The following is a 27,056-nucleotide window of genomic DNA, read 5'->3' as shown; positions in this document are numbered from 1 at the left end:
CAAGCTCATCACGGAGTGAGATTGCGTTAGGTCGCCTGCAGACTCCAGTGTAAGCGAGCGGTGGGCCACTCGCGTGCATGCTCAGTGCTGAGAGTCGGGGTCGCCAGATGCTACTATCTGCCTCCTCGCAGGCATCGGCTGCGAGCTTGCGGTCAGCGTCGATAAGTCCATCTACGGCACCATTCCCTTCCCCACCGCTTATCTCAACTGCTAGAGCATCGGCCAAGGGGCCGACAATTTTAGATATATCTTGCCGAACCATGGATACTTTCCAAGCACCTCATTTTGCTCGCTCTGTCTGACGGATGCTTGAAAACAATTATCCAAACGCATGCGATGTCCCAACCTCGACAAGCTGGTGCGATGCACTGCGCCCGGCGACCCGGCTACTCCGCCCCTCTCTCAGAAGCAAAGCCCGCTCGCACCGAGACGCTCACACCCTTTGCACAGCCGCCCACACCTCGCAATGTCGAGATTCGATGACTAAGGGCTGAGGGCTTAACCCCAGTCCTATCGGCTGGCGATGCCACAAAGATCCAGAGGCTTGTTGTTTAAGCATGTCTGCATGCTTTACAGCTGGAATCAATATGCTCTCGACCGAGGTTCAGTCGTGAGCCATTCCTCGAGCACCAGAGAACCTCGATGGGAAGCATGGAGATGGACGCACAGTCCACTTTTGTAAGGTGCCGCAAAAAAATCGCGCATTCAGGCTCATCGGCATGATGTCAACACGAACTGAATTCTACGCAGAGCGCAAAAGACCACGTGTAAAGGACGCGACGAGGCGCGTCGAATCTGGTTCCGCTAGGCCCTAACTGCCGGACAGAACGGAACACAACGCGTGGAGGCATCAGCGAGCGCCTTGCGCGCGCTTGAGCCTGGCTCGGATCGTGCTCCGTACGCAGTGCGACGAACGCAGTAGTAGCAACAACACCACCCCCACCCATTTCTTTCTTCCAACCCCTCTCCTACCACTTCTTCCATCCATCCTCCCCGCCACCCCGCACACTACACTCACCATGGGCAGAGAAATCATCAACGTCTCCGGTAAGCTGCTTCCTGGGCATAGTGAGATGATAGCTGACATAGACAGTCGGACAGGGTAAGCTTCAGCCGCGGCGGATCGCACGCACATCAAGACAAAGACCTCAGTCACTGACTTATCAGCCGGTAACCAGATCGGTACCGCCTTCTGGGAGAACATCCTCCAGGTGAGCACACAGCTGGCCGTTGTCCAAGCAGGAATGTAGCTGACGATTCCACAGGAGCACGGCCTCAACGGTGAGTGAGCCTTGACCGCCGGGGCACAGCGAGAACCCTCGACGAACGCAGGGGACGGCCCGAACAGTTGAAGCAGGTAGCACAGAACTGACGGTGACAGGCGAGGGCAAGTACGTCGGCAACGATGACCAGCAGCTTGACAAGGGTGAGTTGCAGCTATGGGACGGGATGTATTGGTCAGCAGCTGACGACCAGTCGATGTCTACTTCAGCGAGGCTAGCAACCGCAAGTTCGTCCCCCGCTCGGTCCAGGTCGACCTGGAGCCTGGTGTTGTCGACCTCGTCCGCCAGGGCCCGCTCGCCAACCTCTTCCGCCCCGACACCTTTGTTCACGGCCAGAACGGTGCCGCCAACAACTGGGCTATGGGTTACTACACTGAGGGTGCCGAGCTTATCGACCCCATCCTTGACGTCCTCCGTCAGCAGGTCGAGAACACCGACTCGTTCCAGGGCTTCCAGCTCCTCCACTGTGAGTTGCGTTTTGTCGGCCTGCGCTAACTCTCAGCTCTCGGTGGCGGTACCGGTTCCGGTCTCGGTGCCCTCCTCTTGAGCAAGATCCGCGAGGAGTACCCCGACCGTATGCTCGCTACCTTCTCGGTTTTCCCCTCGCCCAAGGTCTCTGAGACCGTCGTTGAGCCCTACAACGCTGTCCTCTCCACGCACATCCTCGTTGAGAACTCGGATATCACCTGCTGCATCGACAACGAGGCTCTCTACAACATCTGCGTCAACGACCTCAAGCTCAAGGCCCCCGAGTACTCTGACCTCAACCAGCTCGTCGCCAAGGTCATGACCGGATTCACCTGTAAGCTTTCCAAGGCATACTGAAGCTGACAGCAGCCACCCTTCGTTTCCCCGGTGTGCTCAACTCGGACCTCCGCAAGCTCGCGGTCAACATGGTCCCCTTCCCGCGTCTCCACTTCTTCACCGCCGGTTACGCCCCCCTCGTCGCGACCAGCAACCGCGCCTACACCGCGTCCAACGTCTCGGACCTCACCTCGGCCCTCTTCCAGCGCCGCTCGCTCCTTGCCGCCATCGACCCCGCCATGGGCAAGTACCTCACCGTCTCGGTCGCCTACCGCGGCAAGCTCTCCATGCGCGACATTGAGTCCTCGATCTACGACTTCCAGAACAAGAACTCGGACCACTTCGTCCCCTGGATCCCCAACGGCGCCCTCACTACCCTCTGCACCGTCCCTCCCGTCGGCCAGACCGCGTCCGCCACCCTCGTCGCCAACACCACCGCTATCTCCGAGGTCTTCAAGCGCTCGCACGTTCAGTTCCGCCAGCTCTTGTGAGTATTTTCCATCTGAAACACCGCCTGTCTTGCATGAGGATCGGCAGGGCAAATGTGGCACTCCCCTTTTTTTCCCACCGAAATCAAGTGCCACCCTCCACCTTCAACCATTCATCCACTTCTTCTTCTTCTCAAAACACTTCTTCTTCATGGATAGCTAACGAAATCGCAGTAAGCGCAAGGCCTACACTCATTGGTACACAGGTAGCTACAACGGCGCTTCGTTGAGCGCATTTTTGAAGTCAGAGCTGACGAAACAGGCGAGGGAATGGACGAGATGGAGTTCACCGAGGCCGAGTCCAACCTGGCCGACCTCTGCGAGGAGTACGACCAGTACGAGTCCGCGCAGCTCGACGAAGAGTACGAGGACGAGGTTGAGGAGGTCACCGAGGAGTTCGCGGAGGAGTACGCCGAGTAAGCGACCAGCTGAACCAGGTGTGCGCCCCCGATGCCGTAGACTGTCGACGGCGACCCGGCGGCAGCCCTGCCGTCGCCCTCGCCAGCCGCGCTCGCCCTCACCCCCCGCAGTGCGGCACAGACAGTGGCTCTGCTTCCCGAATACCCCCTGCATTGACCCCCGACCATCGATCCCCACAACCATCTGGACCCCCCATCTCCCCGTCACCCACAAGTGGCACCCCACCCGCAATATTTACCTCCCCCTCCTTTCTGTGTTTTAAACCGCCTCGCTCGGGTTATAGTCACCCGGTGTCTCGTGATGAGACGGCGTGCTGCGTTATTTCAATATAGTTAGTAAATGCATAAAAGTGTAATATTAGTGCAGCCCGGGTCAGCAAAGGTGTTTCGTCGAGATGTTGGGGAGCCCTGCCAAGTCCTGTCCCGCCACATCCCTAACGAACCGCTGAGAAGGTCATTCATCATGAGCACTGCTATCGTAAAGGAGTACGGGCTCCTCGCGTACCTTTGTACTGCGTTGACAGCAACTAAGTCGAATGCATGCGTGGGCTCTGGTGAAGTGAGCCGATGTGCAATCCAAAGGCAACGCGCCCCAGTGGCAGAAGGGCGCAACAAGTGGCGATCCGGAATGACGCCTGGTTCCGTTTGCGCCAGCCGCCCCATCCAACTCTCCACGTCGAAGGATGATGCTCTCCATCTGTCACTTGCTCACTCCCAACACTCATACCTTCTCCCTTTCACTCCTCCCTTTCCTCCTCGCTTCTCCACCCTCACCATCAAGAACGACACAAAATCGTCCAGTCCATCTGACCCCAGCGTCCTCGTGCCCTCACTTCCGCCGTCTCCAACCGCCTCTCCATTCCCACGAACGATCCCACCGCCTCCGTCGCCTCCGCCGTAGAGGTACAGCTTGCCAGCTCAACGCGGTTACGTCCAAGGAGGCCGTCGCGAAACGAGCCATTGTCGAAGTACTCCCACATCATGCCACCTCACACATGCAGCCTGGCCCCGGCCCAAGCCGCCCCGTAACTTGATGCGCATCCCGCGCGATTTAGTGAGTGTTGGCCACTCACGCTGGACGGCGTTCAGCTCTCATACCCACGTAGAGGTAGCTGACCCCAGATCCCGGAGATTACTCCGCTGCACATCCTGCCAGCCAACAATAGCGTGCTATCCGAGACTCGCAGGAGCGACAGCGAGGTGAGTGTGCTGTACAGCTGTGTTTTGTTCGCCCATATAGCTGATGCCAGAACCCTGAGACCATCATAGAAGACAAGGATGCCAGGTCCAAGGGCGAGTCCAGAGACTGCAGGGCAGAGAGCCACAATCGTGCAGGAGGACAGGTGAATTTTATCGACGCAGGCGAGAAATTGACCTTCCAGGCAGTGTTGGGTGCCTCTGTCCAAAGCGAGGTCAAGGACCAAGGTAAAGAACAGGTCATGGCGGCTGCCACGGCGTCGGTAGGTTGTGAGAAGTACCTGTCAACCTGACTCCAGTGCGCCCAAATCTACACTGATTCAGAACAGCCAAGTCACCATTGCCGAGCTCGATCCCGAGGAGAGCAGTCCCGGCCTAGACCCCGCACGTTAGCTTTCCTACGTAGAGGACAGGACCGATGGTCATGAGATCAGGTGCACATGGACAACCAACGACCAGGCCCCAGTCAGACATGCATCTAAGCTCCCCAATGATCCAATGAGACAAGTGCTGGCTGCTGACTGTCGTGAACCCAATGCAGCACCCACCGACACTGCGGTCTCGTCAAGCTCCTTTGGCACATCAAGAGTGGCGATCATCGCATCGATTGTCCTCTGATTCCGTTCCCGCAGTCCAGACTCACGTCCAACAAAACTCCCCTTCTACGCCATCCCCCTTTCTTGTTCGTCTTCATCTTTGCTGATCCCATTAACGGCACCATGTCGTTCGCTGGCAACCCCAGCATGTTCGAAGCGCTGCGCGCTATCGTGGTCGCCAGCGCCGCCGCACCAGACGACGATCCCGCCGCCGACGCCGCCGTCAGTGCCGCCATCCGCAAGCTGTACCCCGACATCCCCGAGCCACCTCAGCGTAATCCCAACGCTCCTCGCAGCCTTGATGAGGTGAGCGTTCCGTCTCAAGCTGGGCAGCCGAAGCTGTCATATCCGTGTACTAGCTGACCTCAGATTCCCGAGCCTGTCTTTGTCCATATACAGCTCCCCGACGGTAGCTATTTCGCCTTCAGCGATTCCGAAGTGAGTTTGCGGAGAGGTGAAGCTGAGATACGCCCACTACGTTGTAGCTTACATTCAGGATGACGAGGAGGAAGAGATGGAGAAGAAGAAGGAGGCGGAAAAGCTGAAGCTGAAGCTGAAGCTGAAGACCAGCGAGCACATGCCGGCCAGCACAGCTGTAGAGGTGAGTTTACTGGCGATCGGCTCCCACTGATAGGACAGGAGAAGAGTTCTGGCGGTGCTCAAGGCGAGCCCGAGGATGGGGCTAAGGGTTCTAAGGCTGCTGAAAGTTCAGCGGCATCGGTAGGTTACAAAAAGAATCCTACGACCTAACTCCAGGGCACCCAGATCGACGCTGATGTTGCTGAGAACAAGTCGGCCGCGGTCGAGAGCCCCGAGAAGCTTAAGGACGACAGGGCTGAAGTTGCCTGAACGATTAATCGGAGAACCTAGGGCCACATATGTGCACATAGAAGACGAGAGCAACGCATGCATCATAGGAAAGTCTGAGATCGGCCCTCAATTCTGCAGCGCATGCAGCGAGATGACTATGCCGCATGAGGGTTACGCTTGATTGCAGTGGCGCAGCACCGACCGGTCTAGTCAACCGCCTTCGTCACACTCAGAGTGGCGATCGTCGCAACCATTGCTTCTCTGATTCCGTCTGCGCACCACTTCACCTCTTCCTTCCGTCTCCCCACTCATCCCTTACTCGCCTTCGACACATTCACACAAACACCCACCATGCCGCTCCCTCCCAACGAGGAAGACGAGAAGCTCATACTCGCCGGCAAGAGACCGCCCTAGCTCGCCCGAAAGGAAGCCGCCAGACTCAAACACTGGAACGAGGAGAACGAGGCGTGGCAGTACACCCCGGGCCGGTTCTGGCCGCCAGGGTACGGGCCATACGGGCGCGAGGAGACCGAACCTGCCGAAGGCGGCGGAGACGGCAGTGAAGCAGTAAGTCCGACGCTCCAGCTACAGTGGACGACCGCGCATTCCAGCTGACACGCAGTCCCGCCACGATAGCAACTTGGCAGAGGGCGGGGCGAAGAAGACCGAGCATGCCGCCGACGCCAGAGTCGCAACTCAGAAGTCGGAGGTGAGTTTTCCAGTGCATGTAACAGTCAACTGATGTCCGGCCAGAGACGTAGGAGGCGACCAAACCCTCAGTCGAACGGGGGTCGTGCAGCACCGGGGCCGCGAAAGTACGTAGTAGTGAGTTCTCCATGCCTCATTGATTCCTAACTGACTCCAGTTTAGCAGGAACGGCCGGCCGGACACAGAGGGAGTGACAGCTCGAAGCGGCCCAATGCCCATTCGACTATCCGACTAGCCCTGGGCGCTAGGGTCAGCGTTTGCTTGTGGGCAGAGTCAGCAGAGCATCCAGCATGCATGTTGTGATACAGCTGCAATGCCAGTTAGCCCTTGGTGGCAGGGCGAGATAGCATGTCACAGCGGACGGAGGGCGAGATAGCATGTCACAGCGAACGCACGTTGAAGCCCGAGTCCATCTGTCAACTGGTTACCGCACTCACAGAGCTGCGACACCATCGTCAGCGATCGTCAGTCCACGTCAACCTAGAGAGGCGATCATCGTGATCGGCGTCTCATACCCCTGGCCCGGCCGCTGAGTCTCAAAGGACTTTAACACTCGATACTCGCTCTCCTTGCTCCTTCCTTCCATCTCCCTTTCGCTCATATCCTCCCCGTCCGTGCTCGGTCCGACATGAGCTCCCAAACCTCACCGTCGACGCCGACTGCGAGTGGAGCCGGTGCCCGCCTGCTGAGCTTGACCGGGCTGGACGCAGGCCATTTCGCAGTCCTCGCTCGCCATCCCGATGACATGACGCGCAAGACTGGCATGCTGAACCCTTTCCGCACTGCTCTCCTCCTTGTTGAGAAGGACGCAGCCAAGATCGAGCAGTTGGTCCCGAACATGGACAAGGCGCCGTCGGACGTCGAGATCAGGTGCGTGTTCACGCCGAGGTATACTCACCAGCGCAGCGCGGTGCTGGAGCAGATCGCCTCGCGCTCGGTGCCTGTTGACGGGTCGTGGAAAGGTTTCGTCGAGGGGTGCAAGAAGGTCGGTGCAACTTTGGAGAAGTTCCAGAGTGTAAGTGAGCATAAACTGAGAATACGCTTACCCCAGCTCATGGGTGATAAGTACGACGAGCACTCCATCAGCCAACTCGTGTACATCGATATCATGACGCCGGCCGAGCGTGTGCCGGTGCAGGATCGCTTGTCACTCTGTTCGGATGAGGCATCGGCCCTCGGCGCCCTGCTTCGCTTTAGCCTGGGGAACACCCTAGGTCACCTGAACGAGCGAATGGATGCGCTCTCCGTCATGCACCAGCGCATCAGAGACGGGACAGGGTACGACGGCAGCGAGTAACATTGCGCACCGCTTCATCGCCTGCACATGGACCGTCGATCTGATGATGGCCGCGTCACGCCTCCTTTCCCCCTCATGGGTACGACAACCACCCCGAGGCCGTCTACTGGCTTCAACGCGACCAGAAGACCGCCGACGAGGCCTTCGTTGAGGTTACCAATGCAAGGATCTAGGATGGCGACGTGCTGACCTGAAAGAAGGAGGGGGTCGAGGCCATGGTCGCCGGTTCCGCCATCCGCAAAGCGCAGTACCACGCCGCAGGACGTTGGCTGCCGAAAGATGGTGAAGATCGCACCGAGATCCTCAAGGGCCGCGATCTCGTGCTCAAGGTCAGTAAGCGGTAATTACCCGTCAATGTTGACGACAGTGGCCGAGATCAAGTCGAACGAGCCGCGCTTCACCGGCTCTGGTCGCCTGCTTTATGAGCAGGTCCAGACCTATTTCGATTTGGAAGCACTCTTCCTCCCCGAGGAGCCCGATGCGGCCATGCTCGCCAGGTCGCCGGCATTGCGCGCCGCTGTCGATGCGTACGTGCTGCCAGTGAACCCCCGACTGCGATATTTATCGCATGCTGTCTGGAGTAGAGAGAGCTAACCACAGGCTCCGCGCTGTGTACGATGAGCAGGGCTTCATCACCCCAATCGACGTCGACAAGAAGCTGCCCGGATACCCTTACCACACCCCGCTCGCTGTCATCCGTGCCGATGTGAGTGTCTCCAGTCCTCCTTAAATGTCAGGAAATAGGCTGACATAGTCAAGGACTCTCGGGACGGTGAAAGCGACCTGGACGACATGGACGACGGGTGATGAGAATGACGCTAGAGTTGGCAGTTACGGGTGCCATCGTGCGCTGTAAAGGTTCTTGTGCTCATGGGCGTCTCCATAAGTTCAGTAGAATTGATGAGACATTGTGCAGGACAGCTTCCCGCGAGCTGCAGATGGGTTTCAGTACGTGCCCAAAGGACGCATTCAGTGTAGTTGGTTAGTCGACGGGACGAATAACGATGTGCGTGATTGCGATGCAACACCTTCCGACCACAAAGGCGGTGGTGAATTGCTGAATGGTTTCGGGAGTGGAGGCGGAGATGTGCGACTGGTGCGGTTCCTCCGGGTCCTGGGTGGCGGCTCTGGCGGGACCCTGGCACGCGACGCGCAGTTCACCCTACCACTGTCCGCGGGTGTGACGCGACTGGAAAGAGGGTCCGGGGGCTTCTGACGCTTCCGGGGTCCTGGCTCAGCGTTGGCCGTCGCGATTTGAGTTTCGTGTTCTCTTTTAGATTTCCTTCTCGATTGTTTATAACGTATCCTCCCATTCTTGACCTTTTAGAGACTATAGACTTGGACGCCGCCGCACGACATAATCCGACTCTACATTTGCACGCCGATACACGACCCCGAGTACAAGACACACACAGCAGCACACACAGCGGACGGCGACCCTCGGCCCGAACCGACACTTGCGTGCCGACGCACCCCTCCACCTCAATCGCGAGCAGCTCGAGCAGCTGCAGACCATAGCTCGCAGCCTCTGCTCGACCCAGCCCGCCCAGCGCTCAAGCGGCAGCACGCGGACCGTGCTGAGGTAGTGCCTCTGCCTGCCTCTTCAGCTCAGCCTCGTCCTGGGTGTCCAGGCGAGCAACCGCTCGATTGCTTCACGAATTGACGTATCCCACTCGGCGAGCTCCGCACGCCTGACCAGAACCTGTCGCAGACACAATGGCGTTCGCAAGTTTAGCGGACGAGCTCGACCTCGACGGGCCCGGTTACGACTACGACGACGAGTACGAGTACGACCGCGGCGTCGGCGTGTCGCTAGCCGATGAGCTGCTAGACGGGCCAGATGATCTGGGACGAGGTAAGTTGCGCCTTGCACAGAGTGCAGCCGGTGTCACCGGTGGTGCCAGGCGGTGCGAGTAAACTGACGCCAGAACCCGGGCTCGGATCGCTCGCGGCGGAACTCGACGCCCCGACTCTCGACTACGAGGCCGAACGTCTCGATGCACTCGAGCCCACGACCCCGACCTCCCCAACAGCACCCACGCTCGCGGTACCAGTACCGAATGGACACTCGCACTCTGCGCACTCCTCTCCTCGGCGGGCGCCGCCAAGTCCCCTCCGAACACCTAGCTTCTCAAACGGGTATGCGAACGGGCTGAGCAGCCGGCGCTCGCCGTCCCCCGAGCCCGAGCGCGTATTCTTAACAGACTTTGAGTCGACACTGGAAGCGACAGAATCGCTCATTGCGCGACTGCAAAGCGCGAGCGACGAGGCCGTCGAGCTGGGCCTCGTGAGCCTAGTGGGGAAACTGGGCGAGAGCGAGCGCGCGCGCGAGGACGGGATTCGAGAACTGACCGTGCTCCTCCGTGAATTCGAGACGGTGCGGGGCGAGGGACTCGACCTCGACCTGCGGCTGTCTGAACTTGCTGGGCTGGGCGAAAGCAGTCGAGTCGGGTGGACGGGCGAGCCGGACGTCCCGATCTCCGGCTTCGGGACAATAGAGGAGGAGGACGAGACGCCGCCCGCGTCCCCTGTCTCACCTACCACGCCGCGATCCCCAACCACGCCATTGACGCCGCACACGCCGCACACGCTGCACACGCCGCACCACGCGCAGCGCCGCGGCCTCCTGCCCCGGCACACGGCCGAGCTCGCCGCACACACGCTCTCCCTCAGCGCGTCGTTAGTCTCGATCCTGGAGAGCGCCAACCTGTCCCTGTCGAGCATCGCGTCGACGAGTGCGAGGCAGTTAAAGGGCGTGCGTGTGGGGCTGCGCTCGTTCAAGGCGACGCAAGAGCATGAGGACGAGTGCGCAGAGGGCGTGAGGCGGTTCGAGGCGCTCGAGGAGGCGGGCAAGCGGCCTGATGCCCGCGAGGAGATGAGGCGGATCATGGAGGGGTTCGAGCGGAGTCTGGAGCAGGCCGAGGAGGAGTGGAACCGCGCCAGGGCCATGGCATAGCTCCGAGCGAAGCGAGGAGAGCCAAGTCATTATCGAGGAGATAATGTCGCCACGAGCACGGCCGACGATGACAGGAGACACCGTAGAAGTCACTTTGTATGCATACAACCCAACTATATGTACATGCTGTAATCGTTGCGTCCGCGTGTCTATAGTAGGAGAGAGAGAGAGATAGTGTCCTGTTGTCGTTGTCATTAGGGGTGGTGGTGTCTCCGCTGCCTGCGAGATACCGGGGAGGACTACCTAGGTCCTCCCGGTCGAATGCGGCCGCTGGTCGGGGAGCACCTTCCGTCATCGATCGAGATGGGCCGAGGAGCGGCAATGTCAACTTCCTGCTGGAGATGGAAGTCGTCGCTGTCGCGCGAATCCTGGCGGCCGAGCTCGACCGACTCGAAGCGCGCGAGCGGGTCCTCCTCGGGCGAATTCACCGGACTCTCCACTGGCGAGCGGACTAAGCCGCGGCGCTCCTCGCGCTCCAGCGCCGCCTCCTTCGTGCGCGGGTAGTCGCGCATGCCCCGCGCCTGGCCGCCGCGCACGTCCGAAGACCGCGAGTCGCGCCGCCCGTGTCCCCCGTGCCCATGCCCGTGGCCCGGACCGTCGAGTCGCCGTGCTCGTTTGGGTCGAGCTTCTCCTCTGACGCGTGCGAGAGGGCCGTCTTCTGCGAGGCGTGCGAGGGCGCGCGCTGCGCCACGCCCGGGCTCAGCGTTGTGCCCGGCGTCGGCGCCGGCGACAGCTCCGTGATCGTCGGTAAGCTTATGCGGTCGGCTGAGCTCTGGTGTGTCGGCGAGCGCAGCTCCTCGTGCGACACCTGCGAGTGCGCCGTAGCCGTACTGGTGCACTGTCTCCTGGTCGTCAAACTTGAGCGTGCTCGCGCGGCTCCGCGCCGCGGCGGAGGAGCCCGTCGGCTGCGGCGCGAGACTGATAGTCTCGGGCTCGTCGTGCATCGGCGCGTCGTTCAGCTGGTACCGCGGCAAATGCGCCAGGCCCTGCGTGCTCAGGTGGTGCATGTGCGTGCCACCCGTGTATGCCGAGTTGGTGAAGCCGTGCGAGTGCTGCGAGCTCAGCGTCGAGCGCCGGCGCTGGATCGAACGGGCACGGATGATGGACCCGACACTGCCGAACCCGCCGCGCAGAGCGTCCATGCCCGGGTCCTCCATCGCCTTCAGGTCGCCCTTCTCGTCGGCCTCGGTGTGCTGGCGCGCCGCCTGGAGCAGGATGGTAGTTCGTCGGTCCAGGCCCTGTAGCTTGGTCGGGTCCACCTTGGACATTTGCAGGATCGTGATGCCAAAACACGTCACAAGGAAGCCTAACACCATCGTGATGAGCGTAGGCGCCGACGCCTTCAAGCCGCGGTACAGGATGAACGATGTGATCATCGTCGCACTGGTGAAGTAGCAGAAATAGACGGGCACCACCATCGACGTGTTGAATAGCTCGAGCGCCTTGTTCAGGTAGTTGATTCTGGGGTCAGCTAATGGACAAATATGTGAGCTCACTCAATCAGTAGCGTCACGACGACGAACACGAAGAGGAACCAGAAGAACCAGTCCTTGACCTGGCTCGGGCTGTTGTCAGCTGATGACCATAGACATTTGAGCTCACCCAGGCGAGATACTCGTGATAATGGCCGCGCCGAGGCCCTGCGTGCACGACACACTGATGCCGCCGATCAGCGAGCACACCGAGATGTACGGCAGCATGTGCTTCTTGCCGTAGCGCGGGGCGACCCAGACGACGATGAAGATTGAGATCGCGATACAGATACCGGCCCACGTCAGGAAGCCGGGCGACACAAAGTAGCCCTGGAACTCTTTGATCGTCCGCACCGTGCTCTGCTCCGGTGCGTTGAGGGCGAGAATGACCGAGCCGAGAATACAGAGGATGCATCCTATCCATCCCTGTGGGTCAGCTGCTGCTTTGCTGTGCGCCCTCGTGCTTCTGCGCAGTTCTTGGCGGCGACGCCCGCCACGAGACTATACTCACAAAAAATGTCAGCGACTCTTTCAGGAAGTAGTGCGACAGAATCGCAGCGACGACGACAGAGATCGAGCCCATCGGCGTCACGAGAATGGCGACGGTGAAGGCGCTGGGGTTAGCTGACGTAGAGACTCGTCAAAGCTTACTAGGCAACAAAGTTGAGAATCTGACTGTCAGCTTCGAACATAGTCAGCCAGCTTACCTCTCCGATGATCATCATGATCATTCCCGTCCACCACAGCCAGCTCTTGAGGTACGCATGGCCCTCGCCGGCCTCGTTGCCCGCTTTCTCCGTCGATTTTAACAGTCCCTTCTTCTTGATGACGAAACTGGGAGTCAGCTCAAGTCGTCCGATTCGGTCCAGCCGTAGACGATTGTTTGTTTCACATGGGCCATTTCACTCACCTCGTTCCGATAAACAAACCACTGCCGACGGCCAAACACACACCGACGATTTTGAACGTGACGTTGTTCTGGTCGAGTCCGAGGCCCTCTCCGTGCGAGGACGAGGCCGCCGACGCAGACGCTGATATCGTTGCGCTCGCACTGGCGGACATGACGGATCAAATGGTGGGGCGAACGGCCAGCGCTGCCGAAATTTGCGGTGCGATCGTAGCTCGGATCGTGTCTCAAGCGTTCAGGTGCAGGTCGAGATTAGGGATGGAGAATAGTGTAGTCGTGCTGTCGTGTCCAGTCGTAGGTGATAGAGTTGTGACTTCGAGATGTGCGATCGTCGCGATACAACCGGGCGTCTGAGGCTTCTAGTCTGGCGACCGATTAAGATGGAGATTGATGCCGTACGACGATACGATGCACGAATTCGAAGTGCAAGGGGGTCCGAGTGCGTTGTTTCAGGACCTGGCAGATGGCAGGTCACAACGGCAAGTGACGATCAGGTGCGTAACGTTTTCTTTTCCTGTCTGTCGGTTGCAGTCGGTTCGGTCCAAAACAAGGCGCACGTCGCAGGTGGGCGCAGCAATGGCGTTGCGGGTCGGAAGGAGCAGGCTATTCTCGTCGTTCGTCGAGTTGCAATCTCGTGCAGGACAGGAAAATGTTCAAAGCACGGTGCGCTCGTGAGCACGATCTAAGCAGAGCTAGTGTGCGGAAGTTGGCGGTATCAGGCGGTTTCCGGCTGAGGGGGCGCTGTTCTTGTCCAAACAAACCCGGCGACGTACGATGCTGTTATGACTGTTGACAACCGTTTGTTTTCGAGTGGCGCACGGTAGTACGGGGTAGAGTGCGATCGCTGGCAATGTCGAGTTGGAGGCGTCGAGGTCGTTCACGAGCGTACTTTAGTGGGGCTGGTTGAATTGGGTGGCCCTGGGGCAAACGTCGAGCGAAGAATGAGAAGGCGCAGCCACTCTCAGATCTGGGCGAGTTTGTTTAAAGAGCAAGAGTGAGAAACAGACAAGTTGGAATGACAAGCAGTCAAAGAAAACGACATGCGGTGCAGATACGACTCTGCGCATGGAGATCCGGGGTGGCATGGAGTGAACGAGGTGCCCAGGGTGGGCCGAGAATAGTCGATGAAATCTCCGTGTGCCTTATGCATGCCATGCTGCACTGCAATCTCGTCGTCACGATCGGCAGGCGGCGGAGGGCGCCAGGCGTCGACAAAGGGAGGCCAAAGGCGCGGGCTCTCGAAAGCCTAAGGCATGTCAGGATCCAGGATATCCAGGATCTGGATGATAATCGCAGGCATCCTTCGCAGCAGCGGTGCCGCGGTGCCAACAGGCGGACCAATGATGCGCGCCCTCACATGGCGGACCCAGAGCAACCCCAGGTGCAACCCCGATGTCTGGACCCTCGCGTAACTCCGCACCCTCTGGGTGACTCTGCGGTCTGCGGGCGACCTGCGCCTCGCCCTTGTGATGGGCTCTGGAAGATGTGGAGCTCACAAATGGGTGACATGGTGGCACACTGACACGCACACAACGGTCCACATAATGGATTCAGTGCGCAGACGCGAGCGCGTCAGACAGACACGCCATGTTGCGCGGCTGACGTTTCTTTACGTCTTCCTTGAATGTGACCCAGGTTCTTGGGGTCGCCCGCTTTAGCACACATCGGCTTCCTTTGGTCGTTCCTCGATCACGACCCTGAGAAGACCAGCACAGGTTGCTGAGCAGATAGGCTTGAGAGCACGTGAACGGTAGGTTCACCCTCGCTCAATGTGCCTATTAGTTGGCAAGGCCTGCGCTGACTTCCCATCACGTGCAAAGTCAGGCGCGGGGGCCGATGACCGTGCACGTGACGTCCGTTCAGGTGCAGGCGTCCGCGTGCTCAAGCCTCGCAGGATCGGACCGTGCTGGGCGTCGCTAGTGCCTCGTTATCATGTTGCGTGGATGCGCGATGGGAGGGGGAGCCGCGCTGACCGGGTTGATGTCCGGTTGACGGGCGACCAATTGTGTCCTGCCCCCACCCTCCACGCCCTCCTCCACAGGAGCTCCACAGTGCATTTCCCGGTCGCCCCGGGCGCCTGCTTAGCGTCACTGCTAAGTCATTACTAGGTCGCCACCGGGCAGACGGCAGTCGAAGCAATGATGGACGCTGCAGTGGGATGAGAGGCAAAGGGTGTCTGAACGCCGCCTCCGCCGGGCATGCCGGGCGCGCCGGGCGCCTCCCGAATCCCTGTGTCAGCAGTGCAGTGCTTGTGCAGCGCATTGTACGGCGTAGCGGTGAGCGAGTTTGGTTCCGGGTCGCCGGATGGGAATGTCCAGTGTACGTCACCGTGGCCGCACCAATGGGTTCCCGGCAATAGCCTGGCCCGACGCTCGCACTGGTGCGTTATTGTTATAAGAACCCGGCAAGGTGCGCGTGGAAGCCGTCTTCTCATCTTCACCTGCTCACCTCGTCTACCTTACCACCCCCCACACACTCTCTCTGCCAACAATGTCTATCAAGGAGGACGGTTTCAAGGCCAGCGAGACCTTCGCTGTAAGTGTTGTCGATGGGCGAAGGCGGGCGAACGCCTGCGATTCCGCTGCTCGCGCGAGCCCGAACACTGCCAGCTGTTGCATGGACCGTGGAAGCTAACATGGACAGCAAATCGAGGAGGCTCTCAAGAAGATGCCCGACTCTGAGAAGCAGGCCCAGATCAAGAAGGTGAGTAGCGTGGATGCGCCGTCGCCGTTGGGCCGGTCGCTTGCTGTTACCCTTGGAGGCATGCCAGCTAACCGTCAGACCAACGGCATCTTCCAGCTCAACATCAAGAACGCGCAGGGCAAGGAGGCCACCTGGGTCATCGACCTGAAGAAGGAGGGCACCGTCTCGAAGGGCGCCGGCAAGAAGCCCGACGTCAACATCTCGATGACCGACGACACCTTCCAGGGCCTCGCCGACGGCAAGGTCAACCCCCAGAAGGCCTTCATGACCGGCCAGCTGAAGGTCAAGGGCAACATCATGCTCGCGACCAAGCTCTCCACCGTCCTCAACGCCGCCAAGCCCAAGCTCTAAGCGTACTGTGCGGCGAGCCGAAGGCGAGCGCATCCTTCCCTCAAGCGGGTAGCGCAGCGCAGAAGGCAACGGACAAGGTGCCCTACTGCGGCCCAAACCCCACTATAATTGTATTCTCTCAACTAGTTGTCATTCGGTAGTTTCCCCCTCGTATCAAAACTATGATGAATCGAGAAGCAATCGCTCCCCCCCACCTTCGCTGCTGCAGGAGGAATGCTCGCTCACCGAGGCGATGCCCCGTGCACTGATGTGAAAGGAACGGCACCGCGTACCGCGAACGCGGCCAGGGGAAGGCAAGGGGTGATCGTCACCACGTCATCTCTCCGCCCCCACATACCCACATGCCCGAACGCGCGAACGCGAATAAGCTCACCCCTTCGTGCCCTCCGGGTCGATCAACTGGTCACTGTCAGATTGTCAGAAGCAACGTACGAGCAGCAAGGCTTCTTACAATCACATTCAGCTGTCAGGCTCTCGGATTCGGTGGCAATGGACGCGGGGATCAGGCACAGGCAACATGTCTCGGAGCTGCAGACCACCGACCAAGCAGTCCGCCGCGCCGCCGCCCCGCACAATCTCAGCCAGTCACCAGCCATCCTCATAAAGATTCTATATATCTTCATCTCTTTCTATGGAGAGACAAAAGTAGTACTACCATAAAACTGAAAAAGGGGCACTTAAAATACAAACACGGAGCTGCAAAGCCTTACGCCTCGACCTTCTTCAGGTTGCGGTGCAGCTCGGGGTTGACCTTGAGGACGCGCGAGACAATCTTCTCGACCACGTCCGGCCCGTTCTTCTTCACCTCGGCGTCGAGCTTCTTCAGCTGCTCGTCCTTGTCCGTGTCGATCGTCGTCTGCGACGTTGACGTCTGCGAGGTGTGCTGTGGGTCAGCTAAAGGCGGGCTCAACGTAGCTTCCTCAGTGCGAAGCGGGCGGGGTAGAGACAAGCCACGGAGGTGATGATCACCCTCTCCACTGCACCAATGCTCCGGAGAGAATGCGGGAGCAGAAGAGAGGGCTGTCCATGCTGGACACTTGCTGCCCTGTATGACGCTCGGAACTAGCACGGTGACTACCCGACGACCTTCCTCGCACTGAACCAAACACTCACGTCAGACTCAAACTTCTTGAAGTCGGCCTCCTTCTGCGCCTTGTACTGCTCAATCTCCTTGGCGGCCTCGGAACGGGCGTCCTTGAGCTTCTGGACACGGTCTGCGATCTGTTAGCGCTGGTCAACGGATAACAGCAGAATGAAACTGGGAGGGTCTGCATCTGGTTGCTGGTAGGAGCACGCGGTACCGAGCATGCAGTCATGGACGGAATGCGAAAGGCGGTATCTCGTCCACTTGAAATCAAGCAGGTTGAGACAATCGGCAAGGCATAAGTGAAGCTGAGGAAGGTAGACATTGCTGCGACGACGCTCCTTTCCAGCGTGCAGCCACGTCGAGCTCGGGAGCGAGCAGCCTGCTATTCCTGGTCGCACACCCGCGGGCACGGCGGCTTATTTCTCGTCGACGCTGTTGTCGCCGAGGGAGTGACCGGCTGTCCGGGTTGGGCGGACATCGCAGACGCAGATGAGGTCGTCCAGGCAGGGCAGAAGTGCAACCGAGTGCTGCGGCCACCTCTAAACCCTTCGAACGTTGGATATGCTGCTGTCTGCAATCGTGTTCCGGCTGAGCAGCCCTCCCATTGCCCTTTCGAGGCATGCGATTGTCCTACGCAACCGCTGTTGGCCGATGCCTAGTCCCCACAACCGGTACTCACACTGACGAGCCTTCTGGACGACCTTGGCGGCCTCCTTCTCAGCCTCGAGAAGCGTCTGAATACCCTGGGAGTTCGCCGCCTGAAAGGTCAGCTACGTGCGTCGCCATGCAGCTGCGTGCTCACCATTCTGTATGTGTAGACTGGTTGGAGAGGTCGAGGTCGGAGGTGACATCGCGTCACTGACGCCGGGGGCGGTACTCGATCGGGGTATCAAATGTGGGGTCGGCCACACGTCATATCCCACGTGGGCGTACATCATCCACCACCGTACAACGGAATCTGGGACATGGCTGAGAGAGCGCGAACCTTGTAGGTGCTGCACATACAACAATCGACATCCGGTCTGCCTGCTCGCCTGCTCTCCCCGCCGAGTCGCAAGCTACCGACCATGTCGCTCTACGCCGACGATGAAGACCTCTACCCCTCGCTCCCCGGGAGCACCGTCTCGGCGGCGCCCACAGACCCCCTTCAGGCGCTCGCGGCCGCGGTGCAGGCTACCCCAGAGACACCAGAGCAGGCCGACGCTCTCCAGGCCGCCGGCACACGATTCGAGGACCACCCAGACAAGCTCCCCGAGGTCATCGAGAAGCTTCTGCCCATGGTCGTCGAGGGCCCTGACTCGCTCCTCCGAGCTTGGACGCTAGACATGCTCGCGCTCACGGTCGGACGGGCGGGTCTCCGAACGGAGGTCAAAATGGATGGTGAGTCGGGGCGTAGCTGTTTGCTACGAAGTACTAACAGGAGCCAGTTGCGACGAGCTCGCTGGAGCACCTGAACCGCCTGCTGAATAGCAGCAGCTCCATGACCATCAGAGCTGTCATCCCAATCTTCGCGACGGTTTATCCCATGCTCTTCCGGCATCTGTGAGCTACTTCTACGGGGTTGGTAGCTGACCATCAGTGCTGTAACCGGACAAGCCTCAGCGAAACTGTACGACGTATTCCAGACATCGAAGGCGCGCATCCTGTCGCTCGTCCTCGACCCCGGCGCGCGACCGCAAAACGTCGGTATCAAGGCGGCGGCTTGGAAGTACATTCAGCGGGTACTGCTGGTCGGAGTGCGAGCGGGTGGTGACCCCCGACTGCAAGCGCGGAGTAACGACGTGAGCGTTGCTCTAATCCAGCCCGGCTCGCTCCTGAACCCAGCCAAGATTGAGGAGGAGGCGAACCTGCTCCGAACGCAGCTCGTGACACAACTGTACGGACTCGACGACCCCGCGATCCTCGCTCCAATCATCAACACCTTCCCTCCTCTCGTGAAGCAGCGGCCGGCACTTGCCCCGCTCATCGTGCAGTCCATGGCGGCATGGACTCCGAGTGCGATGGAGGCAGCTCGGCGACCGCCGATGCAGATCCGCAGTGTTGAGAAGACGATGCGTGCGGTCATGGCGCACATCGCCCGTCATCCGCCCCTCGTTGGTTTCAGCGCGCAGCTGCACGACGCTCTCGGAAGGCAGAAGCAGCGCATGGAGATGGCGTACGCCGCGGACGCTGACGCGCGGAGACAGCGACGTGCCAACATGGCCGCTGCGCGGGCTGGAAAGCATCCCCTCGAGTCTGAGGCGGAGAGCAGCGGAAGCGCGGCCAAGCGCGCTCGGATGGAGGTACTTCTGGGAAGTGGAGACGGGAAGGGCTCGGTCATGTTTGACGTTTCGCAACTTGCGCTCGAGCCAGTCATCGATGCCGTTGTGGCAGCGCTCGGAGCGGCGTCGGACGACTTCCTTACCCGTGCATGCGAGGCGGGCCGGCAAGCGATCCTGGACGACCATCCTGATGCCGTGCAGGCTCTAGCACCTGCGCTCCTGAGGGCGGAGGACAGAGAAGATGCGGTGGTGAACCCGCTGGAGATGCTGGACGATGACGACGATGAGCTACTCCTTGAGCCAATGGAGGACGAACTCGAGCAGCAGGTGACGATCGCCGACTTCCGGCTGCCGCCACCCGAACCGCTTCCGGAGACTGAGAAGGAGGAGGTTGTCGACTTTGCCGTGCGGCGGATATGGGACACTGGCGCCGATCTTTCGCATTTGGCCGACTTGAAGATCAGCGATGCGCCGAGAAGTGCGGTGCAGCCGCGTGAGATCTGGATGCTTCTTCTAGCCCGTATCTCGAGTCGAGGAGGGGAGGACAAGCGCAAGCTGATCGGCGAGTTTGTAGCCAAGGACTTCTCCTCGCGGAGCAAGTTTGCGACCGTCTGGCTGAACGAGGAGTGGCTCGCGAAGCGCCGCGGACGAGACAACCAGTACGACGCTGGTCTCATGGCGATCCTGACGGCGTACATTCCAACCCTGGATGCGAAGGACACGAGTCTGAGCCAATTCCTCCTCGGTCTTCCTGAGCTTCCGGAGAGTGCGATCGACGCCATTGAGCCGTTGTGTGAGGATCCGGAGCGCATGATTGTTGGCTTCAGAGCGCTGAAGGAGCTCGCCGAGGCTCGCCCGCCTCTCCGTCCCCGCGCGGTCCAGACGCTGCTCCAATTCTGCACGCATCCGGAGCGCAAGGTCCGCGTCATGGCCATCACGACGGTGCGCTCGTGGGTGCCCAACTTCCCCATGTCGGAGGCTGTCGTCAAGTACGCCCTCGGTGTGCTGAAGCGCCTCGCGACGGCCAAGGTGCGGGAACCGCCCAAGCCCGAGCCGGAGGAGGGCGAGGACGGGGAGAAGAAGCCGGAAACGGAGGGCGAGGCTGCAGAAGAGACGAAACCGGACGTCGAGATGGACAGTGGAGCCGAGCCAGAGCCGGAGCCAGAACAGCCCGAGGACCCCGACGCAGTGCAGTCCAAGTATCTCGGCGAGGTGGACCAGGACACGGTGTCGCAGTATGTCGAGCTGCCCTTCGCGCTGTCGCGTCGCGACCAGGACCTGCTCGACGACATTTTCGCGCTGTACCCGAAACTGTCGCCGAGCGTGCAAAAGAGCGTCGAGACGATGCTGATCCCGCTCATCCGCTCGCTCGGCCCGACAAAGAAGCTGCTCGAGATCCTGCGCACCTTCCCGAACGGCGCGGAGCGGCTCGCCTTCCGTGTCGTGACGGTTTTGTCGGCGGAGGGCAGCGGGCAGCTGCTCGCGCCGGTCGTGCGCCAGCTCATGGCCGAGCGGCAGGTGGACCCGCGCTTCGTGATCCCCATCATCAACGTGCTGGACAAGGCCGAGATCGAGGCGCAGATCCCACGCATCGTCGCGCTCCTCGACAGTCCCGAGGCCGAGGACGAGGTGCGCGGCGCCTTTGCCGCGGCACTGCAGAAGATGACGCCTGCGGACCTCCTCGTCACGCTGCATAATGAGCAGGCAGGGCTTAACGCCACAAAGGCAGCCATCAGGATCTGCTTCACGATGACGACCGTGTTCCGCTCTGACGTGCTCGCGAACGCGATGCAGCGCATCGTCGACCTGCACCCCGAACAGGGTGCCGATGCCTTACCCAAGGTCTTCATCCGCACCATCATTCAGGCGCTGAAGCCGTACAAGAGTCTTGTGCCCTTTGTCGCGAACAATATCATCCCGAAACTTATTGGACGGAAGATTTGGGAGAACCCAGAGCTCTGGGAGGGCTTCTCACTCCTCATCCGTATGCTCGGCCAGGCATCTTTCGGCGCCCTCCTCCAGATGCCCATTGAGCAGATCCGCCAGATCATCGAGAAACAGCCCGCGCTCAAGGCGCCCCTCAAGACGTTCCTCGCCAACAAGCCCGCAGCGCGTAACTCGCTCGCGGCCATCTTTGAGGAGAAGAAGTGAACATTGTCGCATGTAGGATATTCCTGATGTCATGTACGTTTTATAGATTTCTCGGTGCATAGTAGTAGAACTGGATACAACCTTATGGTACAAAAACCCTTGGAAACTAGGCGACTGGCGGCTCGGCGGCTGGCGGAGGCGTATTGGCGCGAGAGTCGAGCAACGGCACGGGCATCTGCACAAAGCTGATGGCCGAGAACATGTCGCACCAGTCCTTGATGAGCGTATTGTCCTCGCTCGTGTTGGTGTTGACGAGCGCACATGCAATATGGATGACTTTGCTCCTCACGCTCTCGCCATTACTCGCGAGGTCCTCGACGGGAATACTGATGAGGAGATTGTAAATCTCGCGCGCAATGACCTGGCGCTCGCGCTCGCGATCCCGCGTCTCGCGCGTGTCCCTCGTCTCATTCGAGTCATTACTGTCTGGCTCACTCCTATCGCCGCCGCGCTCACCCCGCTCGTCCTCTGCCAGCGCCGAGCGCAGGTCGTACAGCGCAAACTTGACGATGGCGGTCGTGATGAGAATGTTGGCGCGCTGCGTCGCGAAGATGGCCCGGTTCGCCGAGGCCGTATTCGGGTCCTGAATGCTGAGCGGGAGCTCGTTCAGGAGCTTGTGGATCCGCTCCTCGGCGAGTTGCGGCCATTGCGAGTTGATCGTCTTCAGCCCGCTTTGCAGGCAGCGGTGGTGGAAGAAACACTCGGACATGACTCTGAAGAGCTTGGAGACGGCCACGAAACCGACCAGCAGCGAGGTCTTGGATGATGGCTGAGGGAACATGCCTTGCGAGGTTATGAAGTCGTCGTCGACGGCTTCGGGGTACGAGCATACGCCCTGGAAGTCGTTGATCAGCATTGGGTTGCCGGGGATGGCGCGGGTTCTGGCGTTAGCCACATCACGCTCCACGCAGCTGTCAGGAGAGTACTCACTTGTCGCTCGCGTACAGCTGCCAAAACACTCGCCGCCTAAGCTGCACCTCGACGGGATCGAGACCAAGCGCCTCCGTGCGCGCATCGCTGTGCAGGCCGAGGCAGAAGGCGAGCTGGACAGCCTGGCCCAGACGCGCCGCCGCCGTGTGCTGCAGTCCGATACTCAGGAGATAGAAATTGTCACTGAGGTCAGCTTCAGGGGACGATCGTTGTCAGCTTACAAAATAATGATGCAGATCTGCGTGAGAGATACCTGCCCCGTGTACCCCTTCTGGAGCGCCTGGCTCGTTCGGTGACACTTGCGCTGCAGGCGCTTCAGGCCCTCGACGTCAAACTGCTCCGTAACCAGCCGCGTCGTTGGCAGCTGGCTGATGGTGAAAGCGACGATGCTGAGGAGGAGGGCACGGAAGTCGGTGTCCCTCAAATCGAGCCGCGAAACGAGGTTTTCTGCAAATGTAGGACGGTGGACGAGCGGCAGCAGCGGCCAGAGGTACGCAAGATAGAGTGAGATATAGTGCGAGATGTTGGCCCAGCTCGTGACATCCTCGATTTGCGGTGATCGGTCCCGCACCGCCCTCTGGGCAGCTCCGTTAGCTGATGTTGCTGACCCAGCTCCCGAAGCCAGATTCTCCGGACTCTCGAGGGAAAGGAGCTGCGCCTGCTCGTTGCCGAACTGCGTCGTGCCGGGGCCGAGCATCTCGAAGCCGCCGAGATCGGGGAAAAGCGAGCCATCGATCATGCTGTCGAGCCAGGAGAGGCCGCCGATGTCGCCGCGCAGCGCGCCAGGGTTAGGCGCACCATAGGGCGAGCGGGGAGTTCCTAGGGCAGCATACCCGCTCCTCGGCGTGCCTTGAACACTCTCGTACTCATCGTAGCGGTCGTATGGGCCGTAGCTCGTGCGGCTGAAGGAGTTCCGTACTGGCCCGGGACCTCGCGGATCGTGCGCGAACCCGTTCTCCGTTCCCCCGTTCTGCGCCGCCGCGGCCGCCGCCTGTTGCTGTTTCAATGCGAGCGCGAATCTTTAATCAGCTTTCGGATTGACTCTGCAGCTCACGCATTCTTCCGCCCAGGCTTCTTCTTCACGTAGTCGTACGTGCAGTCGATTGCGAGGTTACGGCACCCGATGCACGGTTTGGGTTCCGGGGCTCCCGGAGTGTCATCCTCAACACACTTGATCTGCCGTTAGCGTTGGTGCTCCAGACGGAGCAGAGTGCATCCGGCTGCTCATAGGCACACACGCACTTTGCGTTTCCTGCAGTTGTCGCAGGTGCGCGACGTTTTCGGCGGCATCTGGATAACACTTCGCTCGGTTGTTGGGCGATGGTCGGTGGAGATGTGGGCTCGGGGGAAACACGGCGGATTGCACTCGGTGCCCCGATGGCGGCTTGGCGCACGGTTCGGCGACGGATGGCGGGGGTCCTCGACGCCAGCGTCGGATGCAATGTGGGGGCGTTGTTAGAGTTGCCCACGGAGGGGTGGGGGGAAGTATGGGAAGTGCACAGCGTGCAGAATCGACGAGGTGAAGAGCAATGGAGGAAGACAAAGATGGGAGCGCCGTTGAGTCGAGAATGGACCGAGAGCCGGCCGAAGCCGACGGATATGGCGAGAGGGCCAGGTCAGGTGTCCCCCACCCGGGCCATATGACCAGATTCAGCCGCCTCCCCCTTTTTGAACACCACACGCCGCGTTTGGAACCAAATACCCCGTGTCAGGCAGATACCGCCGCTCCGGCACCTGCAGGCCCCGGCTAACCAGTGCACACGATCAAGAAGCTCCCCTTCTTCTGGGTTTGCTAGCGCCATGCTTACTTTTCTGCATCCCTTGCTATGTCCTGCAGCGCAGTGCCACCTCTCCGCAATTGGCCACAGATCAACATCTCGGACTCCCGCACTCGGAATCTGCTTGCTGGAATCGTTATGCATCCTAGCCGGCTTGACGGCTTTCTGCCGCCCTCTCCCCGAACACGGACCCACCCATCCTGCCACTTCGCCATTGGTTCCACCTTCTGTGCTGACGGGCCAGATCTCTCGAGACCCTCTGCCCTACAATTCACTCACGCCTGAGTGCACTTTTCCTGTCGCGTCCTACCCATGCACCGCTGCCACCGTCGGAAGCGCTTATGAACCGCCTTGCTCTGCATACAGGTTACATTCGACTGAGCAGTGGGGAAGTCTTGGACCAAGAACCAAGAACACTAGACTAAACTTATACGACTTGCTAAAGACAATGAACAAAATACCCTTTTTCCTTTGATTATGTGATGTGTGGGAGAGCGCTCACTTGGAGACATCGCTGACGCGCTCGTGGTCGAGGCCCTTCTTGTCATCGATGTCAAGAGCGTTTGGGTGCGACTCGTTGTCGATGGGCTCGTCGATGAACTGGCGCTTCTTGAAGCCCCAGGCGGCGCCGGGACTGTCGAAGATGGCCGCGATCTCCTCGAGCGGCAGGGGGCCGTGCTTGCCGCGCGTCTCGACGACAAAGAGGTAGCAGTAGACAAACTCGAAGGCAAGCACGACACAGTAGATGATGTAATACTTCCAGTTGAGCGCCTCGAGGGCCACGGGGTTGGCGTACTGGTTGAAGACGAGGGCGGCGCTGACCGAGAGCTGCATGAGCATGAGCGTCTTGGAGCGGTTCTTGAACGGGACAATCTCGACGGTGTAAGAGACGAGCAGAGGCGACATGGCAATGTCGTAGAAGGCGTAGAAGAGGAAGATGAATGCGAGCACTCCGTTGCCCGCAGCGTGGTTGGCGTTCAGTGCAGTGCAGTTGTCCTCGTAGCTGGTAGGGTACTTGGTCATGCACTCTTGGTCAAAGACGGTAGAGCTCTGGCGGAAGATAGCGGAACAGATCGTCCAGCACACGAACGAGAGACACATTCCCGCAGTCGAGGTGAGGAAGAGGAAGCGACGGCCGAGACGGTCGACAGCCAAGGCTCCAGCGTAGGCCCAGAAGAGGTTGTAGACCTGGAGGATGCCGTTGATCAGAGTCTGGTGGCCCTGCGAGCGGATACCGATGCCGTTGAGCACGAGGACGAGGTAGTAGGAGACAAGACCGTTACCAGACCACTGCGAGAAGAAGGCAATGGCAATGATGATGCGGAGACGGCGGAGGTTGCCGCGGCCCTTGAAGATGTCGATCCAACCGGTCTGGTTCTCCTTCTCGATGCGGATGCTTTCCTCAATCTCGGCGAGCTCGAAGGCAACGAGAGGGTCTTCGCGGTCACCGTTGCAGTGGTACTTGGCAATAACGTTCGCCGCCTTCTCAACCTTTCCATGGTCAACGAGCCAACGGGGCGACTCAGGAATCGTCCAGATCAGAGCAAGCTGGAGGATCGAGGGCAGACCCTGCAGCAGCGAGGGGATACGCCAGGACCAAGTGTTCTGGATCCTAAAGGTTCCGAAGGTGGTCCACGCAGCAACAATTGAGCCCAAGTACCAGGTCGAGTTGTACATGGACGTGAGGGGAGCACGGTGGGTGGGGAAGGCGATCTCGGTGATGAGGACGGGGGAGGCAAGACACGAGAAGGAAAGGCCGAAACCGATGATGCCACGGGCGGCGATGAACATGCCAAAGTTCTGGCACGCAGTCTGCAGCGCAGTGCCGAGAAGCATGAGGCAGCATCCGAAAGCGATAGCGAAGCGACGGCCAAACCAGTCAGAGACGTAGGGAGCAAAGGGAAGACCAGCGATCGTGCCGATGTTCTGGATGGCGTTGAACAAACTGAGCGTTGTTCCCGACGGGCTGTTGAAGTACTCCTGCCAGTTCTTGACGGATTGGAGACCTGTGATCGTGTAAGCATGCTGCGGTTGTGCCAGTTGAGAGAGCGGCTGTGAGGATAGAGTTGCGAGGTGTCTTCCGCCACGGATCGACGGGGTCGCGTGATGATGTGTGGAGGTGTGCCTGCCCGCCACAGAGTGGTGCGGGGCAGTCATTCCCAGTCTGACTCACCATTCATCATGGATCCATCGTATCCGTTTGTCATGGACGTGATGATGATCAGAAGCTGTTCATGAATCAGCGCGCTACTCTTGTTGCCTCTGCGTGTCAACTTACACAGATCATGGTGAGCCTGAGGTAGTGGCCCTTGTACCATCGGATATCCCTGCCGGCCAGAATACTCGACAGGCCGTCAGTAACGCCAATAGCGCCAGCGGCTCCTGCTGCGACCATGCTGGGCGATGAGTTGTTGTCGGGGGCAGGCAAGGGTAGATTGAAAGAACGAGTGCGAAGTCGAGGAGCGCCGCGCGCAGCTGGAGAGGAGAGTGTCGTCGACTGGTGAGGCGTGGAGGACGGCGATGAATGGGGCAGAGAGCGATGGCATCTTTATAGCATTGCATTCAAAACGGGTTGGCCGGAAAGTTAACACTGGGCTTGCCCGGGAAAGCCAGGCGAACCTGACCTGCGGAGATGTGATGGGCGGCTGTGGGGACCCAGGTGATCCCTCGGGCCCTGAGCCTTGATGCCTTGCTGGGCCGTGGTCCTGGCCCTCGGCGGGACTGCGGGAGATATGGTGCCCAGCCAAGCCCCCCAGGCGCCGGCTCCTGATGGGCTGGCTGCCTGACGCGCATGACGCGCAGAACCACACCCGTTCGCGGCGAGATTGCTGTCTAAACCAGAATCGCGCAGAGCCGCG

At 59.9% G+C, this 27,056-nt stretch overlaps 11 protein-coding genes across 11 annotated transcripts; 8 read left to right on the top strand and 3 right to left on the bottom strand.

Moving 5' to 3' along the window:
* Window positions 1-1,019: 1,019 nt before the first annotated feature.
* A1Q1_05943 (tubulin beta chain) lies at window positions 1,020-2,108 on the top strand (the record flags this gene model as incomplete). Its single annotated transcript, XM_014321152.1, has 7 exons — window positions 1,020-1,047; window positions 1,094-1,102; window positions 1,168-1,211; window positions 1,266-1,281; window positions 1,382-1,426; window positions 1,477-1,698; window positions 1,786-2,108. The coding sequence occupies 7 exons, from the start codon at window positions 1,020-1,022 to the stop codon at window positions 2,106-2,108; spliced, it is 687 nt and encodes a 228-aa protein (XP_014176627.1).
* Window positions 2,109-2,176: 68 nt separating this feature from the next.
* Window positions 2,177-2,995, top strand: A1Q1_05942 (tubulin beta chain; the record flags this gene model as incomplete). The annotated part of the gene is made up of 2 exons (XM_014321151.1): window positions 2,177-2,574; window positions 2,824-2,995. The coding sequence occupies 2 exons, from the start codon at window positions 2,177-2,179 to the stop codon at window positions 2,993-2,995; spliced, it is 570 nt and encodes a 189-aa protein (XP_014176626.1).
* A 1,032-nt stretch (window positions 2,996-4,027) lies between these two features.
* A1Q1_05941 (uncharacterized protein) lies at window positions 4,028-4,584 on the top strand (the record flags this gene model as incomplete). Its single annotated transcript, XM_014321150.1, has 4 exons — window positions 4,028-4,048; window positions 4,117-4,194; window positions 4,245-4,454; window positions 4,516-4,584. The coding sequence occupies 4 exons, from the start codon at window positions 4,028-4,030 to the stop codon at window positions 4,582-4,584; spliced, it is 378 nt and encodes a 125-aa protein (XP_014176625.1).
* A 326-nt stretch (window positions 4,585-4,910) lies between these two features.
* Window positions 4,911-6,540, top strand: A1Q1_05940 (uncharacterized protein; the record flags this gene model as incomplete). Its single annotated transcript, XM_014321149.1, has 8 exons — window positions 4,911-5,093; window positions 5,157-5,225; window positions 5,427-5,507; window positions 5,553-5,627; window positions 6,012-6,164; window positions 6,220-6,306; window positions 6,351-6,412; window positions 6,468-6,540. 8 exons carry the CDS (start codon window positions 4,911-4,913, stop codon window positions 6,538-6,540), a joined length of 783 nt encoding a protein of 260 aa, XP_014176624.1.
* A 393-nt stretch (window positions 6,541-6,933) lies between these two features.
* A1Q1_05939 (uncharacterized protein) lies at window positions 6,934-8,409 on the top strand (the record flags this gene model as incomplete). Its single annotated transcript, XM_014321148.1, has 6 exons — window positions 6,934-7,320; window positions 7,372-7,551; window positions 7,800-7,931; window positions 7,984-8,129; window positions 8,203-8,308; window positions 8,362-8,409. 6 exons carry the CDS (start codon window positions 6,934-6,936, stop codon window positions 8,407-8,409), a joined length of 999 nt encoding a protein of 332 aa, XP_014176623.1.
* A 909-nt stretch (window positions 8,410-9,318) lies between these two features.
* A1Q1_05938 (uncharacterized protein) lies at window positions 9,319-10,558 on the top strand (the record flags this gene model as incomplete). Its single annotated transcript, XM_014321147.1, has 2 exons — window positions 9,319-9,457; window positions 9,507-10,558. 2 exons carry the CDS (start codon window positions 9,319-9,321, stop codon window positions 10,556-10,558), a joined length of 1,191 nt encoding a protein of 396 aa, XP_014176622.1.
* Window positions 10,559-10,797: 239 nt separating this feature from the next.
* Window positions 10,798-13,092, bottom strand: A1Q1_05937 (uncharacterized protein; the record flags this gene model as incomplete). The annotated part of the gene is made up of 5 exons (XM_014321146.1): window positions 10,798-12,029; window positions 12,082-12,113; window positions 12,161-12,531; window positions 12,738-12,864; window positions 12,941-13,092. The coding sequence occupies 5 exons, from the start codon at window positions 13,090-13,092 to the stop codon at window positions 10,798-10,800; spliced, it is 1,914 nt and encodes a 637-aa protein (XP_014176621.1).
* A 2,335-nt stretch (window positions 13,093-15,427) lies between these two features.
* On the top strand, window positions 15,428-15,991 carry A1Q1_05936 (uncharacterized protein; the record flags this gene model as incomplete). Its single annotated transcript, XM_014321145.1, has 2 exons — window positions 15,428-15,472; window positions 15,581-15,991. 2 exons carry the CDS (start codon window positions 15,428-15,430, stop codon window positions 15,989-15,991), a joined length of 456 nt encoding a protein of 151 aa, XP_014176620.1.
* Window positions 15,992-16,697: 706 nt separating this feature from the next.
* On the bottom strand, window positions 16,698-17,883 carry A1Q1_05935 (uncharacterized protein; the record flags this gene model as incomplete). Its single annotated transcript, XM_014321144.1, has 4 exons — window positions 16,698-17,036; window positions 17,105-17,205; window positions 17,758-17,836; window positions 17,881-17,883. The coding sequence occupies 4 exons, from the start codon at window positions 17,881-17,883 to the stop codon at window positions 16,698-16,700; spliced, it is 522 nt and encodes a 173-aa protein (XP_014176619.1).
* A 262-nt stretch (window positions 17,884-18,145) lies between these two features.
* Window positions 18,146-21,490, top strand: A1Q1_05934 (uncharacterized protein; the record flags this gene model as incomplete). Its single annotated transcript, XM_014321143.1, has 3 exons — window positions 18,146-18,458; window positions 18,570-18,620; window positions 18,681-21,490. 3 exons carry the CDS (start codon window positions 18,146-18,148, stop codon window positions 21,488-21,490), a joined length of 3,174 nt encoding a protein of 1,057 aa, XP_014176618.1.
* Window positions 21,491-21,596: 106 nt separating this feature from the next.
* On the bottom strand, window positions 21,597-26,593 carry A1Q1_05933 (hexose transporter; the record flags this gene model as incomplete). The annotated part of the gene is made up of 8 exons (XM_014321142.1): window positions 21,597-22,371; window positions 22,421-22,582; window positions 22,642-23,417; window positions 24,229-24,325; window positions 24,394-24,462; window positions 24,701-26,204; window positions 26,372-26,426; window positions 26,477-26,593. 8 exons carry the CDS (start codon window positions 26,591-26,593, stop codon window positions 21,597-21,599), a joined length of 3,555 nt encoding a protein of 1,184 aa, XP_014176617.1.
* Between the last annotated feature and the right edge of the window lie 463 nt (window positions 26,594-27,056).

Source organism: Trichosporon asahii (genome assembly GCF_000293215.1).
Source record: "Trichosporon asahii var. asahii CBS 2479 unplaced genomic scaffold scaffold00075, whole genome shotgun sequence".
Lineage (NCBI taxonomy): Eukaryota > Fungi > Basidiomycota > Tremellomycetes > Trichosporonales > Trichosporonaceae > Trichosporon > Trichosporon asahii.
Note: the sequence above shows the minus strand (reverse complement) of the source record. Positions and strands in the feature narration are given on the sequence as shown.